The following is a 21,250-nucleotide window of genomic DNA, read 5'->3' on the forward strand; positions in this document are numbered from 1 at the left end:
CATTCATGTTAGCATGAGAGTGACATTTCAAAGAAGTTATTTATAAACAATAGCCTGCATATCTTCTAAAAAAACCAACTCAATTTAAATCACAAAGAACATATTTTTATTTTATAGTCACGTATAGTCATTACATATAAAAGAAATCCATGGTTGCATGAGGAACCTTTTGTGTTGTGGTCGAGCCGGTAGATCAGGACTACAATAACATTGCAGAACTAGACAATGGGAGCTGGTTTCAGTGCCTGAATGTAAATGCGGCTCTTTCTTCCTTCCATATCATATTTTCCTCTCTAATGTCCATTTTGTCTGAGGTATGCTTCTTAAAATTCAGCTCAGACTCTGAAAGGAAGTACTGACACAAGTCTTTACACCTGAGCTGCTCAGATGTGGAATGCACAGAGAGGCCTATTATCTGTATTATCATCATTCCACAGCCGTCTCTCTCTTCCTCCTCCTGCACTGCCACATTCAGCTTGTCACTCCAGCTAATGGTCCGAGATAAGACGACGTCCTGGAGGTTTTGGTTTTTTTTCCTCCAGTAGTGAGTCATCTGTTATCAGCTTTGAAGATCCCTGTCAGCTTGCGAACATCTGGCATTGTGGAGTGGAAGAAACTGGGAGACATTTCACCCCTTTTTCTGTCGTTTCTTCCTTCTCATCTCCCTCCATGTCCTCCTCTTCTGAACTCTCCTCGCTTTCAGAGTGGTGGTTGCCGTTTGTTTTGGTGCTCTCTCCGTTTTCTATCCGCCCATTGTTGGTTGAGGCTTTCTTGGCTGCACTGACCTCATCGTCCTCCCCTTCTTCGTCAGCTGGACAATTTGGATCTTCATCTTGTCCGCTATCGCCGTCATCTCCATCCCGTTTCTCCTCATCGCCGCTGCCCACTCCTTTCTCCTTGTCAATCGCAAAGAACGGCTGTCCAAGAGGAGTGGTATCCATTTCTTCATCCTGGCTCATGCTAGATAGAACAAACCAGCAGGGGTGAAATATTAGTTAACAGCATCTATTCAATAATTACATACTTTTTGTAAGTTTAAATTCTGTTAATGTGAAGTGAAACTAATTAATATGCTCTATATCAACAAGTTACCATTTAACCCCCTTCACACTGGACAAAAAACCCACCAACAGCCTCTAACATCTGGCTTTTGTCTTCAGTGAGAAAGGGCACATTCATTCCTGGGTTAAAATGACTCTGCAGAAGTCAGTGTTTATCGACTCCAGCTCCGATCAGCAGAAACATGACACCCAGGCGGACACGCTAATTTGCACCCCTTTTGCAGCGCAATGCTATAACGCGTGTGGAAGTTAAAGACGCTGGCAAAAAAATGGCTTTCCATCTGTCTCCGTTCAAGCAGCGCTTGAACTTCGTTGAGTCAGTGTTGAATTTGAAAGAGAGGCTGAAGTAGAAGATATATCTGGTGCGTCTGTGACGTAGTCATTCAGGCAGGCAAACTCTTAAATGTGATGAACAATCATTCTCATGTAATTCACTTTAGCCTGAACAAATAAAAAGTCTGCGATCAACTCGTATCAATGACCTGGTTGAAACTAATAACTGCAACGAGTTTGCAGGTTTGTGAATTTTAGTTGTTAGTTTCATCCTTATTGTAAATCATTGTCAGTCAAAGCTTCTTTCAGAAAAGAAAAAATGTGGCAGCGTGCCTTGTTTAACTTTAGCACTGATGAGAATGCTGCTCGGTAGCAAACACCACCACAACACAACACAACACCACCACAACACAACCACAGTCTTTGTGTTGTGCTGGCGACCTCGACTGGATCGATTGCATACTTTTATGTCACGTTTGGCCCACATACAGTCTGTCAGAATGAGAAACGACATCTTGAAACAAAGTAAACACAACGCTGAATGTGCTTTTGGCTTTCCTCTGTGATATTCAGGTCAGGGGAGAAAGACGAGGAAGCAACTGAGCCCTTGTCTGTGACTTGAGAGGTTAAATAAAAATGTGGGAAGTCTGAGACCTGTCTGACCTGCCTGAACAGACAAAAAGGGACTGCAGCAAAAAAAAACTAGCGCAAGTTCCTTGCTGATCATTTGTGTCAAGGACTCTATATTTCTACCATTTACGTCACGATTAAAGATAAAATAATTTCCAGTTTATAACTTTCAAGACTTTATAAACCACTGTACAGTGTTTATAGCATCTGATAAGACACAATGGCTCCCTCACCTGGATGGTGCTCCGGCCACTCTCATCTTCTGCCACATGTAGTTCAAGAACATGGACGCCTGCAGCAGACGGCCAATCCTCTGCATGTGTCTCTCTGTGGGAGAGAGAAGAGTAAAGACTTAGACATGAAACTCAGGCTGCTATTCTTACACCCCACCCCAACCCAGCGTGTATAAAGAGCAAATTACTTGCAACTTACGTTGAGGCTGAAAAGAAAAGAATGCAGCAACTCAACCTCACATCTTCTCTAAAAATATTTGATACTCATTGTACACAGGTATCACAAATCACACCTATCTGTGAGGGCTAAAAGAAGAAGACACCCTCTGCTGACCTGTGTATGGGATGAGTCCCTCCAGGTGGGTTCGGGCTCCCTGGTACTGCAGCAGCTCCTCCGGTGGCACGTGTGTGAGGAGCACCTGCAGTACGGCCTGAGCATCCTGACAGTTTCTGGCGTTGGTGTTCCACACCACGCAGTAGCGCAGGAGCGACTCTGCGTGGAGTTAACAGAGTTGAGTGTGTGGTGGAGGTGCAGAGGGAAGAAAGAGAAGAAAAGAGACTTAATTACTTTCACTGAACAGGCATTCTCTTCATTCATGGTCTGATGAAGTTTTAGTCCTCTGGGATGACTGATATTGTGTTTGAGTCATTCTCTTATTGCGAAGTCTGAATTCAGAATTTGTTTATTTATCCATCAAAACTATTTTAACAATGAAGCCAGAGCCTCAGCTCCATTGTTTACATATAGATAAACTTGTGTACTTCATATAAAGAGGTACATTTTTAAGACATTTCTAGGAATTTGGAGTTTTTTTTTAAGTTCTCCATTTTTAACCGTAAATCATTTTTAGAAGATGTTTTTTCTTTTCATTTCTGTGTTCCATCATTAGAAAGCTTTACGATTGACCCGTTACCTTTCTGATCTAGTCGAAGTTTCAGCAACGTCTTCTCCAGCAGCTCGCGGCTATCCTCCACCTGTCGGATCGCTACAAGCAGCATGAGAAGACAACATGTCAAAGATGGCAGACAGTCGTGATTGAGGTACATTTGGAAGAGTGACTGAGTTTCTTGCCCTCACGTGTGCATTATCAATTACCCAATTAACAGAATTCACAGAAGAAGACATTCTGAACAAAACAGAAGTGTGTGTGGCTACTTTTTGTTCTTTGTAGGCTTGCAACAGTGTGAGATCTATATGGTGCGATAGATTCTGACAACAGAAAGGACGCTCTTTAACAGAACGACATTACCGCCCTACTGCAGGAGAGAAACATTGTATAAGCATGAATTGCACAACTGTGATCGATACCACTTAGCCTTATCATTACAGAACTAAGAATGTTTCTGCCTTTTGTTCAACATGTCTACTGTATGACATGAATGCTGATCCACCCGCTGCATTGTGAATGACGTCCCCACACTTGTAACTTAAGACAGATCATCCACACATCCATTGTTTGAAAGACAAAAAAAGAGACATAAGCACAGAGATATTTAGAAGAACACAACAGTAGTAGGACTTACAGTAACATAAACAACCTGTGATGTGTTTCAGAAACCTCTTTGTCGTGTTCCACCTGCAATTGTGTTCCCAAAGTACTGATGGACATGATAGCCTTTCAGCTTCACTGCATTTTTGTTTTGCTTTTTCACCTCTGTGTCATAGGACAGGACAAAGGAGCATGACACTGCAAAAGTCAGGTGGCTTTTGTGTATACCTTCAAAGTCATCCTGTGACAGAGCGCTGTGTTGTGCATGAATGAACGCTTGAGTGTAACAGGCTGACATGACGACAGCTTGTCATGTTAACCACAGGCGAAACGATGGAGACATCCTGCTAGCGAAACACTGAAACCAGACTTGGGAGTTTTGTTGCATGTCATTTTCCCCATCTGTCAGCTCTCTGGTGTCTACTGGTCAATATACTGTAGGTGTGAATGCCTCCCCTCACTCCCAGAATAAAGAGTTTCAGCACAAATTACCTTTGATCACAGTGAGCACAGTGTGAGGCTGGTCCAGCGAGATGGCAAGACCCAGGGCCTTCAGATACTTCTTCTCATGGAGCAGATTGGACAACTCCTGCTGCCTACACACACACACACAAGAAACACACAAACAGATGTTCATGCACCAGCAGATGCACCTGAATGTATTTAAAAATGTAAAGAGATTCTCAATGTTTACTGCAAATTAGCTCAAAAATATATATATTATTAGTATTCATATAGGACCTTGAATATGGAATCTTTAAATTGTCAACACTAATTGGTCATTTTGTCGTCACAACAAATACCTCCAGCTTTTACGTTGAGCAAGAGTCTGGACCTCAGAACAATTCATCAATGTAATTCACTACAATGACAAGGCGTTACAGCTGCATAAATCTTTTACTCTAGCGAATCTGACAGATTTATTCCAGGACTTCCTTTCATATCAGTCATAATCAGTCTCTTCTGTCTGTGGTGCTGAGTGAGAACACATTTAAGTATGTTTAAGCCATATAATCAATTGTCTGAGGGCCTGTAGTCCCTCAATCTTATCAGACACACTAACGGCCCTGACCTTCGCCAGGCCTGACCTGTGACCCAGTGAGTCCACCTTAGCCTAACACAGTCTGTGTTTGTTCATAAGATAACGGGGCAAACAGACAGGACGATGCAACATGGCGGAAGGTGAACCAAAGTCAGGTTCGAGGCTGATTCCTCCAGGATCTCCGAGCACCAGCAAAAGACTTTGTTTGTCCACCACTTCAGTCTGGGTGATCAGATGGAGGAGGGAAGTTTGCAAAGCTGAATGACATCAGCCTGTGATCAATGTTTCATATCTACAAGATACTGTTGTGTGTAACGTCAGACTTTTGTCTTTCCCCTTTACTGATAAAATGGTCACAGCTATGCCAGCTATTATGGACATAGTGCGTTGGCGATAATGTCTAAGCTAATGGCCTCTAACGCGCACCAACGTCACTACAGCGCGTTCCTGCATTCTTCACAGCAGAGGCGGTCTGAACTGTGAAAAGCTAGTTTCTAGCTAGTAAATTACAATAGCAGGAGTCGTTTGGTGATGCGGTTCAGTAACAATTGCAATCATGTAAATCAGTGGATCGGATGATTGACCGAAGAATGTTTCGTTTTCTTTTGTGAAAACAGTGGCAGAACAACTGCATCCCTTTCTGCAGCTCCGGGAGCACGGCGTCTCTTCACGACATGAAGTCATCAAACATTAACCACTTCCCCCACGCCCCCCACTGTGTAACTTACTTGAGTATCTGATCCTCCTGTTTGGCCTGTTCCTCTGCAAGCTCCACATCAGTCACATCCTAACAGTAGAAAAAACACAACATTTTTAGTGATTATCTGTTGATCCCTGCAGGCGAAGTATCTCTCATTTCCCCCCAGGAGAAGATAGAGATCAGTCCGAATGAAAGGTCACCTAAAAATAACCAGCTAGACGAGATGTGGATTGAAAATAGATAGATACTGAGCAAACAACCACCGAGTGCACTGTCAACTGATTGTTAAACCTTAAGATGCCGTATCATCTTATACTCATCCTGTGATTTCTATTTAACCTTTATTTCATTTTTTAAACTTGTATCTTGTGATTTATTTCACAGAATTGAGAGAAAATGTCAACTCTAATGGCAAAACAAGAAAACCTTGTTGCGTTTCTGATCTTGCAATCAATACCTTCAGCTTTCTACAAATTTGATCAATAACCAATGCAGCTAAATCTTCTCTCCATGTCCTCCGTGTGACAGGTGACCATCAGTCAAGCTACACTTACCAGCCATACGGTGATGTTAGAGTCCGCCGAGCCGGTCACCATCTTGTCATCTTTGCGGCTACCGTGGAGACCCCACACTTTGTCTTGGTGGGCATCCAGCGTCTTCACACACTCATTGGTCTTTATGGTCCACAGCTTTACTAAACCATCGGAGCCACTGAGGACAGAGCACGGTTTGGAGAGATGAGTTACAACTGTGAGTCAACTGTTTTACTCAAATACAGATGAGGAGAGACAGAAAAAGGTGGATCAAGAACAAATGTTGCATAATTTCCTGTTAGTGTAAAACCATAAAATGTGTTGATTTCTTGTGTACCAATTGCTAAAACAGTGTACTATAAAGCAGGAGTGCCCAAACTGAAACTTAATGGTGGACCACGCGCCAAAGTGAACACCTACTGTGTTGTAAAAAGATTTATATTACAATATTTTCTTTTCTTTTTTTCTGATAACATTTTGGCCACTTGAGCCTGCAGCTTCGTTTTGTGTTTCTTTTTTTTATTCTGTCTTATTGGCAAGCAAGTGAGACAAATGGTGCTTAAGAGTCTAAGAAATGAATCATGACTATCAGACATCTGAGATAAGATAACCACACGTGAGGGTTTTTGAGTTCTGATTTCCTGATGCAGAACAATGTGAGGCTGTTTTGTTTCTCTGCAAACCCTGCATGATGTTTTCACAATGAACCTCTGAATGAACCCTTTGACTAACCTGCAATCAAAAATAGTGCACTTTTATGGAGAAATGCTTTGCATGAGAGGCAGGTGGGGGTTACCTGGTGAGCAGCTGAGTGCCTCGGCTCACAAAGATGACCTTCAACACTGACGCATCGTGACCCTCGAATGTCTAAAAGAATTTTAAAAAAACAAAACAATAAAACAATCATGTCATTTCTACTTTCACTGTTACAAAAAAATCAAAATCACAGTCAGCTACGGGAATATAGCTAATCTATAGCTGTGTGTTATCTTGACATTATCAGGTCCAACATATTAGAAAACCACTTGTTGAATTAAAAAGGGAGATATTATGTCACAACATGTCCAGTAAGTGTGTCAGTGAGCCTTTTACTCACTTTCACTGATAAAGGAAGGTAAGTTACTGTACATACACAAAATACGCCCTCACTTATCATATTGTGTGACAAATGACCCCTGGTGAAGTCCCACCTTGAGGCAGCTGAAGTCTTGCAGGCTCCACAGTTTGGTGGTGCCATCAGCGGAGGACGTGGCCAGCACCTGGTCGACGGGAGAGAAGCAGACGGCCCAGACGCCACGCCGGTGACCCCGAAACACCCCCAGCAGGCCCACGTTCCCCTCCCCCGCCAGCGACCACAGCTTGGCTGTGCGGTCCTGGGAGCCCGAGGCCAGCAGCTTGTCATTGGGCGACACCGCCACGCTGTTTACATCCTGGAGGAAGGGCAAGAAAGGGACACCAGGAAATAAGGTGTAGTTTTCACATAGTTGATAAGATTTTAGTAAAAGCCACTCTGAAGGAGGAAACTCTGTTCAAAAAAGGACACGGTGCTGAGAAACTAGATGGGAAAAAAAGGAGGTATAGATTGCTATAAATTACTTCTTTATCCAAGAGAAACAGATCATCTAAATTCCTCTCACACTTCACTTCCTCCAGTGTCACCTCACTCAGTTGTGACTGACATTCTGTGTCACTGTGTTTAGAGCTGATATTTCTGAGGAAATATGACAACAAAAGAAAAATTAAGCAACCAGCCACTGATGATGGACAGGCCATCGATTGTTGTATCTTACATCATGCGTAAGGAGCGTGCAGGTGTGGCTGGAAACTGTGTTTCCAGAAAATTGCCAACGGTAATCAGTTCCACTCGTGAGCAGATGGCCAGCAGGTATTCTGCACTTCCTTATGAGAAGAATCAGCTTGCATAAAACGTGTAAACAAAGAAATAGCTGGAGACTGACTCACCTGTGTGAGTGTTTGTGGGAGAGAAAGAGAGAGAGACTAAACCTGATTTACTGACTGTAACCTGATTTATTAAAAATCTGTTAATTAATAAACCTGCTCCTGTTATGGTGAGGTATCATACAAACTGCAGAGACAGATTAAGTAAAAGTCCTGCAAGTATGCAAATATTATCAGAAAAAATGTACTGAAAAGTATTCAAAGTAAACATACTAATTACAGAGAAATGCAGGCTCCTGTGACTGTATAATAAATCGATTGATTTACTATTAGTAGATATAAATAGATAATCATTACTCATGCATTACTGCAGATTTGTACTCTTATGTGGTGCTTAACTATTCTGTACTGCAACTACACACTATTTTCACTTTGGATTCTGTTTGCGTTGTAAAACGTAAGAAAAGAAGACAAAAATTCTCTGCCACAATCACCCAGAGCTCAGAGTGATACCTTCAAATGTCTCTCGTCAGTCCAACTAACAGTCCAAAACTGCAAAACTATTGACTTTACTGTAACTTTGGACAAAGAAAAGCAGCCAATCCTCACATCTGAGAAGCTGAAAAACATGAAAGTTCTGGCAAATTTGCATGAAATGGAAAGTACTCAAGTACACAACTTGAGTTCATGTTTCAGACCAGGAAAGAAAGTTGGATGCTGTGGCAGGCCTAGCTTCTAGAGGTGCTTCTGGTGAAATTCAGACACGGTTGCACGGTTCCACAGCCTTTACCTGATTACACCCAATTTGGCCTCATTTCTTGTGTAAATGTCAACAAAGACTATAATCCACTATTGTCCAGAAAGGAAGATTATCTGACACCCATTTTTCTTTGGAAAGAGGACAATGTCAGAATGGAGAGGAAACAACACCAAGCCCTTTCTTCAAATTACAGAAAGCTTTAAAAGAGAAGCGACGCATGAATCAGCAAAAGCTCAAATTAAATTGAATCCAGTCGAACAATAGATGATGTGATTCATTGCTGTGTCACCTCTGAATTGTGTTGGATCGCTTGTTTGTTATTCAGTAAAAAGAGAATCACAATGACACATGCTGATCTTAAAGATGTAAAAACACGAGGAAGCACAGAGAGTTGGACACTCGAAGGTTAATCACAGTGCAACATTTTTAGCAAAAGCTCACAAGTTTTTCTTGTCCAAAATATTTATTGTGACTTATGGACACAACTTATTGTTTGCCATCTAAGGAAATGGTTTTATTTTGTTTGGGACTGACTGACTTTATTTTTGTGATATAGTCATGTGACCTTTATGTACAGGGCTCACAGTTGCCACATGGTATACAGCATAAATGCATTGGAAATAATCTTTTCCAGAAAGTAGACATGTTGTTAAGAAAACATCTTGTGTGCACACATGTATACTGCAGCATGTCTTTCTGTTACGCTGACTATCAGCTACAAATAGTTGCCGAAATGTGCTTGTACCTTATCGTGTGTCTTCTCTGTGGTGCGAGGGGTCAGCTGATGTACATCCGCCCCGGTCGTAGACAAGTCTGCCGGCAGATCCCACACCTTCACGGTACAGTCCTGACTGCCAGAAACTATGAAGGATGCTTTCAACCTGGACACAAACATACACAAAGATGGAGGATCATTCTCCAAATTTCCCACTTTTTTTTTTACATTTACCACCTAACTCTTTGTCTGTGTTGGTGCATGTCATATGAAAGACGTGTGTGACTGCAGGGGTTTAAAGTTTTACCTGGAGCAGCTGATGGAGCCCACTGCATTGGCGTGGCTGGAGCCCTGGGCAACACAGTGCACCTGACCACTGTCACTGTCCATCTGCCACACACGCACTGACCTGTCCTAAAGACACAACACACAGATATGAATCTAAATGTGTTGAAACAGAGTCTTTGTAGAGAACCTGATGTGTTGAGATGTATGGAATGCATGCATTAGCATAGTTCATTGTTCTTTGTCTGCCGTGTTGCTGGAAGGTGCAAACACATGTGCTCACCTTCGCACAGCTTGCAAAGAGAAAGCCTTTCTTGAACACGTCCAATGAGAGGACAGTATCTGAGGAAGATAAAGCGATAAAAAATAGAGTCAGTGCAGATAAACATCTATCAAACCTGCTCAGCAGGTCAACAACACGAAGCTGAGATAACCTGATTGTGTCAGATCTGAATTCTTTGGACTCTTTGATTCCTCTAATGACAGCTTTCAATTTCACTAATCCTGCCATAGGTTATGGAGCCTGTAGTTTTATATTTTGCCTTTGGAAGCTGTGTTATTTATGATTTACATAATTAAAATGAAAGAATCCAATGGTTAATATTTATCTTTACATTATTCTTTATGTATTTCAATGTCTTTTGTGTACATGTGCACATTTGCAAGTTTGTTATAGGTGCGTTCTCCATAAATAAAGATTATTATTGTCATTTATTTGATAATAAAAATCAGCTGACACATAAGGGCTGCAACTTACAATTATTTTCATTATCAATTAATCTGCTAATTATTTTCAAGTTTAATCGGTTAATCGTTTTCTATAAAGATGTCCGAAAACTGTGAAACATGATCATCACAATTTCCCAGAGCCCAAACTGACATCTTCAAATTGCTTAGTTCATTTTGTCATAAATAACAAAGAAAAGCAGCAACTTCTTACATTTAAAAAGCCAGAACCAGAAAATGTTTGACATTTTTTACTTGAAAAATGACTAAATCAATTAATCAATTATCAAAATAGTTTGCAACTAATTCTCTTTCTATCAACTAATTGTTGCAGCTCTATAAACGATGAATATAGTAAGATTTTCTCCAGTTTCTCCAAGTAGTGGAAAATCTTCAGCAGTAAATGTTGCACATAGACTGAAGAATGCTTGTTCTTCCTACATTAATACTTGTTAGAGTGTTATTGGTAAATATTGATTTAAATGGGGCAAAGCAGACTCACTGGGGTACTTGTGAAAGCTTTCTGCCCTCTGGTGAACAAACAAATGTACTGTGCTGCTTCAAAACGCATCTATATAAACATACACTTGCTGCCCTCTGCTGGTGACTGACCTGTGTGTCCATACAGGATCTGGCAGCTGTTGGTGAGCAGCTCAAACACCTTCAGCTGGCAGCTGTTGGTGGCCACCACGATGTGGCTGTCGTCTTTACCCACAAACTTCACGTCTAGCACCTCGTCACTGTAACCCACGAACTGTGAGAGGAAGCACAGAGGAAGAGGGTGGTCATTAATTCTGCAAAAATGACAATGAAACCAGGCGTCTGGCCTCTAGTTTGACGTTACAGAAGTTGAAAAGTCAACTCTAATTCAAGTCTAAAACTCAAAGTTCTCACAGGACTTGAAACCCTGACAACTTCTGTCCCTTACAAACAGCAGAGGCATAAAACGACGAGACAGGAATATAATGTACATGTAGGTGTATATAAATGACGTAAGTGTGTTTTTTTTATATTTTGATGTCATCTTTTTACCTGGAATGGACGTCTGATCACAACCTTATAAATTGTCAGTCAAACGTTTTATAAAAAAGCAAAACACATGCATTTGCTTTTTTTCCCATTTCAATAAAATGATCAATATTTCCGGGTTTATAAGAGAGGACTGGACCGCTTTAGGACGTGGAAACAGCGTCACCATGTGGCCTCTGCCTCAAAACCATGATGAAGTTTTGACATTAAATGGGAACCATTTTTGGATAGGGGCATGATGTCACCCTCTGACCAATGTATCGATGTATATCATGTAAAGAAATTACGTAATAATATAGTAGCAGATGTTTTGGTCGGTACAGGATCTACATATCTCCCAAATGTGTGTCCTCAGAGCCCACCTGCTGCTGTGTGGTGAGACCAGGCAGCTGGTAGAGCAGGATGTTGTGTTCTGCTGTGACTGCAGCCAGTCTGGAGGAGGCAGGCATGTGAAGGAGGTACATTAGACTGCGGGGGTCGTCGTCCTTCTCTTCCTCCTCCTCCTCCTCCTCAGAGACAGCTGTGAGGGTCTGGGTGTAGACACAACGCGCCGTGCTGGCGTCCCACACTCTCAGTACGCCTACAAAAGAGGAAGATATGAAGATGTAATAGACAGAAAACACAGAGACGGTTTAGTTGTTTTGGACAATTCAAGAGCTGAACCTTTGCTGCCAGCTGTGATGAAATGTAAGTCTTTGCTATTCACTCCGATCTCAGAGAAGTCTTTATTCTGAGGCAGGACAACAACACTCTCCACAGCCTGGAGACAAAGACAACACACACACAGAGATAAAGTTTTATCCGTATGTTAGTTGAATAAGGCATTAGAAATAACCAACGATTGAATACCTTCCAGTTTCCACAGTCTTACCTCATAGACCGGTACAGTTCTCTTGGCTTTCCGACTCTTCAGGTTCCACACTGTGCAGATCTTGTCTCTGCCAGAGCTACAAACAAGCATCAGCACACAATAACACATGATGAGCACACAGCTTTAAAGTAGGACACAAGACAACAGCCCGTTTGTTGAGCGGCTGAGTGTACTGTACCTGACCATGGTGCCACCGTCGGAGCTGAAACTGAGGGAGGTGACAGCACTGTAGTGGCTCTGCATCACACACAAACACTGACTGGAGCGTAAATCCCAAAGCCGAATGCCACAGTCCAGGGAGGAGGAGAAGAGCTGAAGCCGGCTGATGTCTGGGTGGAACTGGACTAGGCTGCGAAGAGACAGACAAGACATTTATTTTGAAGTTATGGCTCTCCTCTTTCATTTAGATAAGGACCTGAGCTTGTAAGCCTAAAATGACTGCCCAGAGGGTGTTGCCAAGATGGCTGCTGAGTGGCAGGACTTGTCTAAAAAGATTTTGTTATTATTCAAAGAGTTTCTAATTAATAGATATCTGAACTTACTGTACAACCCCAGATGACCCTTTCAGGTTGTGGGTGCAGTACTGCTTCACCACGTCCCAAAGCTTTATCGTGCCATCACACCCACCTGCATTAAAACAAGAAGACAAGCTCTGCAAACTGTACCATGTCTATGTAGCAGAGATCAGACAGAAACACAAAAGACTAAATGAATCCTGTAACTGCTGACCTGTGGCCAGGAGGGTAGAGGTGGAGTCAAAGGTCATGCTGGCTACAGGAACAGTGTGAATGGCCCTCCAGGAGCGAGTACACTGAGCTTGCCTCCAGTCCCACTGCTTGAGCAGCAGAGCTCGGCTGGCTGTTACCAGCAGCTGTGGTGGGACAGAGAAGAGACATACACACATACTAAATAGTCTTATAAAGGCTGATGTAGTGAATTCACACCAAGACGTATGGCTGACATGATAACTAAGGTGGTTGAACTGTTTGCTTTACCTCGTCGTCGCAGCTCAGTGCGAAAGATGTGATGTCCTCTTGATCATCCTGAAATTACAACATGGAAAGACAAGACAGAAAGGTTCTTAGGATAATGAAAGGTGCAAAATACCCTCTGAAGTCATGAGCCTTTTATTTGACATTTTTAGAAGATTATTTTCATTATTGTGCTTGACGTAAAGTGAGCAAAAACACAGGGGTTCAAGTGACAAGGTGACATCGTATTTAGAGCTACAAATAACACTTATTTTCATTATCTTTCTATGATATTTTTTGTGTACTGGTCAAATGTTTTGCCTATAAAATGTAAGAAATTGTGAAAAATGCCCATCGCAAGTTCCTCGAGCCCAAGTGGAGTGGAGTTAATTTGCTTTTTTATCCGCCTGACAGTCCAAAAACATCCAGATATTATATTTATAGAGACACCAAACAAAGCAAAGCAGCCAATACTTTTGAGACATTTAAAAAGATGGAACTAAAAAATGTAATTGAATCTAACCTATGAAATGTTTTGTTCAAAATTGTTGCTGATTATTTAGTCAATCAATCAATTATTTCAGTTCCAATGATATTACCAACAAACCAATACTATAAATACATAAATCATTCAAAGTCACAAAGCAAAAATTACAATGTAAAACTAACACTTCCAAATTGCCATAATTGATTGTCTTTAAAAATGTGCCACGGTTTGTTTTAATGCAATTTTTGGCAATCATGTCGATAAGCAAATGTCAGAAACACCTGATCTATTCTTATGAGCCCCCCTGACACAATTGTGTGTTTTTTGGAAATAGGTGCTCTGTTGTTGGACATATTATAGCTGTTATTTTGGACTCACATGCTCCACACTGTGGACGATCTTCCCTGTGCTGATTTCCAAAACATTGACACGAGATCCGCAGGTGCAGAAGATGAACTTTTCATCTTTGCTGATCTGAAAAACATTAACAGAGATGTTAAAGGAGCTGTCACACTGTTTTACACGTCAAAATCAGTTAACTACAACTCAGCCTGGGAGGTTTTCCCATACTAAGCAGTAGAAGTCAGGGTATCTGGTCGCTTTTCATGCTATTGACCATTCCTGTTTTGAAGTGTCACCCGAAAGTCTCTCACCTTAATAGCAATGCAATATTAAATCATTTGAAGATCATTTCAGGCTGTTACAACATTTCTGACACATAAAACAGAGCACAAAACTCACCTGCACTTTCCCTCCTTTATAAAACGGTTCAATCTTGCTGGAAACAGCATAACTGTAAGAGAATAACAGAAACACGACTGTAAATCATAATAACTTTAAGTGACACGTTAGCCTAGCTTGTGTTAGCCAGCTAGCAATGTTTGCAAGGTGCACGTGCCATGCGCCAAAAACTCACTTTGTTTTGAACTGAAGGTTGGTATTTGCCATCTTGCTCACGAGAAATGCCAAAACCTGAATATTTTGGCAGGTATGTTGATGTAAATCACTTCTTTCTCACTTCACACGTTGGCTGAAGTCAACACATCACTCCCGCATGTTGATGGCCGAGTCGCACGCATTGTGCGTCATCGGCGCGCACTGCGCTCTGATTGGCCAGGCGGCCTTTTGCTCTCAACACAGTGAAATTACCTCCTCTATTGTCAGCACGTAAACAGAGAGAAATTCAATAAAAACGGCACGCAAACGGCTAGTTTTTGTTTTTATTTCGAGCTTAGAAGAAAAAGTGTGAATACAATGTGACCAGTAGAGACTTATAATTAAGTTTGCCTTTTAAATTTGGCCCCCGAGGCTCACAACAATAGCCTCAGCTGGAGCTATTCATGTTTAAAAGTTCCCGTTTGACGTGCGGAGCTTCACTGATGCTGGAACAGCAGGGAAACGACGCGCTCCATAATGAGCACCATTCTCTGCCTTCGTTTTTTATAATTTTCGTTTCCAGTTGTTCGCACGCACACACACACACACACACACACACACACACACACACACACACACACACACACACACACACGGTCCCTCCTTCGTGTTCTGTCAGGAATGTTCATGTGTGTTGTATTGATAACGCGGGTGTGTGTTCCGTGTGTGACATGTGAGAGGACCGATATGGAGTAAAGCAGCGCCGGGAATGGAAACACGGCGAGGAACAGGGGATTGTCATCATGGTGAGTAGACAGCTGCTTCTCTTTGTTTTTCTTCATCTAAACTTTATTTCTAAGCTTAATTAACAAATGCTCACAGAGGATTTTGTGGCTATTACACACGTGTTCTTAATAAGTGAACAGCTACTTTCCTATTACCTGTGTTAAACTCTGAGATTTGATTTTCCTTAAAAATATATAGTCTTCTATGAGGTATTTTCTTTTTTAAAACATTTGAATTGATTAATGAAATAATACCAACCACACAAAGTTTATAATCACTTTGTAATTATCTTGTGTTTTGTGGTGTAAAGAATCAGTTTTGGCAGAAAGATTACACCTGCTTTTTGTTATTATGTAATGAGTCATATGACTTTCCAGAACAATTCTGTTTTGTCACCTCTTGCCTTTCTGTTGAAAACAGAGCGAACCTGTTGTAGGCAGCTGTAGAGCCATGTTTCACAGCTGTTGAGACATTTTACTCACCTGTTGGTACAGTCTGTCCATCTTCTCAGCTGACACAACCCGAATGTCAGAATAATACACAATGATAACTCACAATAACGTTGTATTTATAATGGCCACGTCCAGGCGGACCCAGAGGTGTCAACACAGAGCGGGGGCTATGATGTGGAGCTGTTTGTGGACACTCCAGACTACGATCTGATCTGCACCATATGCCAGGGGGTCCTCAGGTGTCCAGTGAGAGCTGCATGCCACCACATCTTCTGCAAGAAATGCATCTTACAGTGGCTGAAGAGGTACTGAACTTAACACTGGACAAGAGTATTGTAAAACTGTACTGTAATAACGTCATCATGTCTCATCCATAGAGATGAACATGACTAACTTTTATTCATCCCCTCCAGGCAGGAGACCTGCCCCTGCTGCAGGAAGCCGGTGAACCCGAGCTTGATCTTTGTCATGTTCAAGCTGAGCAAATCTATTGGACGCATGAAGATCAAGGTAAGAAATGGAGAAAAGAAGTTCAGTGATGAAAGTCATGTACTGTAATTATGACCTGCTATAACTGAGTAGCTACATGTGTACTTTGAGAGAAGAAGGTGGACCAAACTAAAATGAAAACATGGCCTAGAGATGACCCTGTACTATCTAGTCTCCAGGCTTTGGGGAGGGGGTTGGTAAAGATTTTTGCCTTGGCTGTTTATCAGTTCTTGTGAATTGGTTCGTAGGGCGTATTCATGTGATAATGGTTACAGTCAAAATGTGACTATAGCCCTTTAAATGATGAATATCCGTGTTTTCAATTCATCAATGAATCAATCAGGCTTAAAAATGTAAGAAAAACAGTTTTCAGAGCCTAAATTGACATTGAAGATTGTTTTATTTTTTTCCCCACTTACTCATCACAACTCAAAGATATTCAATTAAAATATAAAACAGAAAAAAAGCACCCAGTCTTCACAATGATAAATAGTTGTTTTCAACACAAGTAATCTCCAGTGGTGGAGTAAAACTCAATATATTTACTCAAGTACTGTATCTGTGTCTGGCTTCAGTGTAAGAATGAGATCCGTGGTTGTGCAGAGACCTTCCCCCTCTCGGAGCAGTACTGCCACAGCATGAGCTGTCTGTACGAGCTCATCCCGTGTCCGTACCAGGGCTGCCGGGCGCAGCTTCTCCGCAGGGACCTGGACACCCACGCACGCCACTGCGAACACTGGCGTCAGCCCTGCCACATGGGCTGCGGGACGATTCTCTCCCACCGCACACAGGCTCAACACAACTGCTACAAGCAGCTGAGGCAGGAGTACGAAGCCAGGCAGAGGAGCCACAGGGCCATCGCCACCGCCCTGCAGAGGAAGATGAGGAGGATGCAGAGCACCATGGCCCACATGAAGAGGCAGATAGGGCTGATCTGCGAGAGCCTGGAGGTGATGGACGACCTGAACGAGGTAGAGGAGGAGGACCTAGGAGAGACCAGTGGCAGCTCAAGTGGGACTCCAAGTAGCAACAACAGCAACTGCTGAGGGACGGGTCACTTACTGCTGCTGCTGTGTGTGTGTGTAATTTCTGCATGTGTTCATTTCTTTGAAGGTGTGTGTTTTTCAATATGTAGACAGTGATTCAACTGAGTGAATTTGTAACAATTTTTGTGCTGTAGTTTCTTCCATTTTGTAAATAAAGCATTTGCCATAACACTGTCATCCCAATTGATCTTCAGTGAAGAGGAGAGTGGAGGAGGCTGAATCTTTGTTGATAAGTGATGAATAGGGATGAACTCAACAAGAATCTGTCCAACAAACGAGTAATCATGGTTTTATTTTGTACACATTCACTAAAAACTGCAAAACATGGGATTATCAGAGAGCATAAGTCGGCATGTGACTGCACATACAATAAAAACATAATAAAAGCTGAATAGCAGTTTTTCTGTTGTAGATATTTATAATTTCAGGGAGCTTCTATGATAATAGAGTAATTATTTTTTTAAATACTAAAATATAAATATGTTCATCAGCAACATGATTAATAATAAATACCAACATTTTACTCCAATCATTGAATAACTGGTGAGGTCATGAAAAAGCTGCCGCTAGGGGCAGAAGTTAGTTAGTTTTCTCTTAGAGGAAATATCGCGATAACACCCGTATTTAAAACCCGGCGAGACTTCTCGCAGGTCTTCTTCCTGTTATACAGATCACGTAAGTTGAAAGGCGACTGACCCGCTCTGATCAAAATCCTCCTTTATCTCACACATCGTCTTGTCAAATATATTAATTATGCCTAAGAATTTATACCTGGACATGTTGTTTCAAAACCCTGCTAATATTTACGAGTCAGATATTACACAGTCGGAGATATTTGTAAATATAGACGGGTAGTCCATGTTGTTAAAAATGGCGGAGGATGGAGGAGTGGGATAAATGAAATTGCTAGACATGCTGGCTAATTTAAGCGCTTTCTTGCGTTAGTGAATTATGGAAACATTAATTATGATTTCTGTTTTGTTCTGTAGCAAATGGCGGACGACGCCGGTGGTAGAGGAGGTTTTCGCGGTGGTTTCGGCGCAGGTGGCCGCGGCAGGGGCCGTGGACGCGGCAGAGGCCGTGGTAGGGGCCGCGGTGCCCGGGGCGGCAAGTCCGAGGACAAGGAAGTAAGTTTCAGTGTTGTAAATAAGCACTTTGTAAACATTTAATTGAAAACCAAGAGCAGTTTTTCACGGACATGTTCTGTTCCGTCAGTGGGTGCCAGTCACCAAGCTGGGCCGCCTGGTTAAGGACATGAAGATCAAGTCCCTGGAGGAGATCTACCTGTACTCTCTGCCCATCAAGGTAAGCTGTGTGAGATGTTGTGTTGCACGCTATCAACTACATAGTGGTCTTAGTGGTTTTAAATTTGTATTACTTAGAAAAGCTCTGAGTTGCAACTTCTTGAATGATGGCTAAATATTATGTTAGTCTTTTTTTGCACAGTATGAGGGAAAGAAATACACTAAAGGAATAACTGGACGTGTAGAAGTAAAATGACCAAGATGGTCAAGGATTTATTTCATTGTAGAGGCTCGATCTGATTACATGCGCAAAATGTGGTAAAAATATTGTAGATGGAGAGCAGGGTCCTGTTTCTAATAAATTGCGTGGTATTGGTGCATAGGCCTGTGTGATCGTCGATTTTTGACTGTATTGAAGCAAATCTAGTATATTGTATATTAGAACTGCTGTAATATGCTTGCAACACCATATAAGTTTGTTTATGGTTTAATGCAACTTTGTGGATTGCTACATCAAAATCTCCTAAAATAAGGAGTCGCTGTTGGGAAAACTGCAGTCTCATAATCTGTCTCAACCATGCAGGGGTAGATATTCTCATTTTACAGCTGCGGTGGTCCATATAATGCTTAAATCTGTTTATTTTTCCTGCAGGAGTCTGAGATCATCGACTTCTTCCTGGGTTCTGGTCTGAAGGACGAGGTGCTCAAGATCATGCCTGTCCAGAAGCAGACCAGGGCTGGTCAGCGCACCAGGTTCAAGGTGAGTTATCACTAATCTCTCCTTCATAAAGGCTTCATATTATCAGTGTTGTCTTCCCATACTGCTGCTGGTCCAGATTGCTCATTATTGCCCTCTGGTTTGGTTTACAGGCCTTTGTTGCCATTGGCGACTACAACGGCCACGTGGGTCTGGGTGTGAAGTGCTCCAAAGAGGTGGCCACCGCCATCCGTGGTGCCATCATCCTGGCCAAGCTGTCCATTGTCCCCGTCAGGAGAGGTTATTGGGGTAACAAGATCGGAAAGCCCCACACCGTGCCCTGCAAGGTGACTGGTCGCTGCGGCTCTGTGCTGGTGCGTCTCATCCCTGCCCCCCGTGGTACTGGCATCGTGTCCGCCCCTGTGCCCAAGAAGCTGCTCATGATGGCCGGTATCGACGATTGCTACACCTCTGCCAGGGGCTGCACAGCCACCCTCGGCAACTTCGGTAAGATGCCCCTGAGGATTGTCTCTGTCAGTTTTCTCCTCGCTCTGCCCAGCTTCACCTCTGCCGTGGTGTCGTTGACGTAATCAGGAGAGAAAGAAACGAGTATTGTAATGCACGGCAGAAAGACGATTTTAGTGGTCTCTTCTGTTCCCCTTTCAATACTCTACATTTTCTCAAAAAATAATCGCAGTAGTACTGAGCTCGGACTGTCATCTTAAACATCTACTCATTGTTTCATTTCCTCATCAGCCAAGGCCACCTTCGATGCCATCTCCAAGACTTACAGCTACCTGACCCCTGATCTGTGGAAGGAGACTGTCTTCACCAAGTCTCCTTACCAGGTACAGTACACAGCTCACACTTGATTTGTCATGGCTTTTTAAACATGAGGTTTGTGTATTAATAGATTTTCTTTTCTCATTCCAGGAGTTCACCGACCATCTGGCCAAGACTCACACCAGGATGTCAGTGCAAAGGGGACAGGCCGTCAATGCAGCCACCACATAAATGTTTTATACAGAGAAACGTTGAATAAACGTTCTGAAAACACCACGTTATGTTTCCGTCTTGTCACTTGTGCTGAGGTCATAACAGAACGGGAATGTGTTAAAAGTTTGGAAAATGCCTAATTTTGTGTTGAAGGTTAGGAATTTGAATGAGAAATGCAGTTTGGTATTTCATCTACACTTATGTTAACAAAAATATTCAAAATGAAACTATTCCACCATGTTTGTCAAAACATACAAAAATGAATCACTGGTAAAATAAAATGACACTTGGTGAAAAGGAGTAACGTAAAAATCTTTTTGCTGTTGCAGTTATAACTTTGTGATAAAGGCTTTGAGAGTTGAGATTATTCTGTCTTGGGTACCTGAAAGCGCTTGAATCTTATTAAAAAGATGTACAAGCCCTTGTATTGAAGCACTGCTTCCATTAGTGTCCATTAATCTATAAAAGTGCAGTGAATGTCAAGCGACTACTGTAGGCAAAACGGTATACATGCCAAGTCCACATTATTGATCTTGAAACAATATTTTAAAAACTTTAAAATCAATAAATAAAATGAACTGTTTTTTTTTAGCTTGTTCAGCAAATGAAATGCACAATTTAAATCTAACACATGCATATAATCACCTTTGTCAGTCCTGTTCATTGATGTACCCAAACCACATCAAAGGACAAGCCAAAATTTTAAGCCAGCTGAATTCGTATCTGTAAAAATAGCCTCATAACGTCTAATCTGATCTCTACATGTTTTTCGGTTGACTGGAAGGTTTTCAGAGGGTTGTTTAGGGTTTAGATTTTGGAAATGAAACGTGTACAAATTACTGATACAGTAAATTAAAGCTCACTCACTACTTGTTTAGTTGTATATTGCAGTAATCCATGGCTGTAACAAAGTCCCACAGTCACTGGTCTAATACATCGAGAGATATCCTCTATGTCTC

At 41.9% G+C, this 21,250-nt stretch overlaps 3 protein-coding genes across 3 annotated transcripts; 2 read left to right on the forward strand and 1 right to left on the reverse strand.

Annotated features, from left to right (window-relative positions):
• Window positions 1–83: 83 nt before the first annotated feature.
• tbl3 (transducin beta like 3) lies at window positions 84–14,782 on the reverse strand. The gene is made up of 23 exons (XM_073494717.1): window positions 14,622–14,782; window positions 14,447–14,498; window positions 14,084–14,179; window positions 13,243–13,290; window positions 12,977–13,118; window positions 12,790–12,874; window positions 12,426–12,596; window positions 12,248–12,323; window positions 12,040–12,136; window positions 11,739–11,956; window positions 10,960–11,101; window positions 9,905–9,963; window positions 9,644–9,750; window positions 9,367–9,502; window positions 7,153–7,392; window positions 6,759–6,829; window positions 5,984–6,140; window positions 5,458–5,516; window positions 4,180–4,283; window positions 3,112–3,183; window positions 2,532–2,690; window positions 2,198–2,291; window positions 84–960 (listed from the first exon to the last, which is right to left on the reverse strand). The coding sequence occupies exons 1-23, from the start codon at window positions 14,651–14,653 to the stop codon at window positions 579–581; spliced, it is 2,799 nt and encodes a 932-aa protein (XP_073350818.1). The 5' UTR covers window positions 14,654–14,782; the 3' UTR covers window positions 84–578.
• A 547-nt stretch (window positions 14,783–15,329) lies between these two features.
• rnf151 (ring finger protein 151) lies at window positions 15,330–17,517 on the forward strand. The gene is made up of 4 exons (XM_073493813.1): window positions 15,330–15,387; window positions 15,955–16,124; window positions 16,233–16,329; window positions 16,884–17,517. Exons 1-4 carry the CDS (start codon window positions 15,385–15,387, stop codon window positions 17,352–17,354), a joined length of 741 nt encoding a protein of 246 aa, XP_073349914.1. The 5' UTR covers window positions 15,330–15,384; the 3' UTR covers window positions 17,355–17,517.
• An 814-nt stretch (window positions 17,518–18,331) lies between these two features.
• On the forward strand, window positions 18,332–20,354 carry rps2 (ribosomal protein S2). Its single transcript, XM_073493814.1, has 6 exons — window positions 18,332–18,481; window positions 18,570–18,659; window positions 19,251–19,358; window positions 19,469–19,802; window positions 20,052–20,143; window positions 20,229–20,354. Exons 1-6 carry the CDS (start codon window positions 18,347–18,349, stop codon window positions 20,307–20,309), a joined length of 840 nt encoding a protein of 279 aa, XP_073349915.1. The 5' UTR covers window positions 18,332–18,346; the 3' UTR covers window positions 20,310–20,354.
• The last annotated feature ends 896 nt before the right edge of the window (window positions 20,355–21,250 follow it).

Source organism: Pagrus major, chromosome 23, assembly GCF_040436345.1.
Source record: "Pagrus major chromosome 23, Pma_NU_1.0".
Lineage (NCBI taxonomy): Eukaryota > Metazoa > Chordata > Actinopteri > Spariformes > Sparidae > Pagrus > Pagrus major.

What these genes read in the sequence shown, in the direction of transcription:
- rps2 (XM_073493814.1), top strand. Translation starts at nt 18,347, where the DNA reads ATGGCGGACGACGCCGGTGGTAGAGGAGGTTTTCGCGGTGGTTTCGGC. An exon ending in GCAAGTCCGAGGACAAGGAA is followed by an intron (nt 18,482 to 18,569) that starts GTAAGTTTCAGT and finishes CTGTTCCGTCAG; the next exon opens with TGGGTGCCAGTCACCAAGCT. An exon ending in AGCCACCCTCGGCAACTTCG is followed by an intron (nt 19,803 to 20,051) that starts GTAAGATGCCCC and finishes TTTCCTCATCAG; the next exon opens with CCAAGGCCACCTTCGATGCC.
- tbl3 (XM_073494717.1), bottom strand. Translation starts at nt 14,653, where the DNA reads ATGGCAAATACCAACCTTCAGTTCAAAACAAA. An exon ending in GGGTCATCTGGGGTTGTACA is followed by an intron (nt 12,597 to 12,789) that starts GTAAGTTCAGAT and finishes GTCTCTTCGCAG; the next exon opens with CCTAGTCCAGTTCCACCCAG. An exon ending in AAGACTTCAGCTGCCTCAAG is followed by an intron (nt 6,830 to 7,152) that starts GTGGGACTTCAC and finishes AAATTCTTTTAG; the next exon opens with ACATTCGAGGGTCACGATGC.
- rnf151 (XM_073493813.1), top strand. An exon ending in ATCTTACAGTGGCTGAAGAG is followed by an intron (nt 16,125 to 16,232) that starts GTACTGAACTTA and finishes CATCCCCTCCAG; the next exon opens with GCAGGAGACCTGCCCCTGCT. An exon ending in TTGGACGCATGAAGATCAAG is followed by an intron (nt 16,330 to 16,883) that starts GTAAGAAATGGA and finishes GTCTGGCTTCAG; the next exon opens with TGTAAGAATGAGATCCGTGG.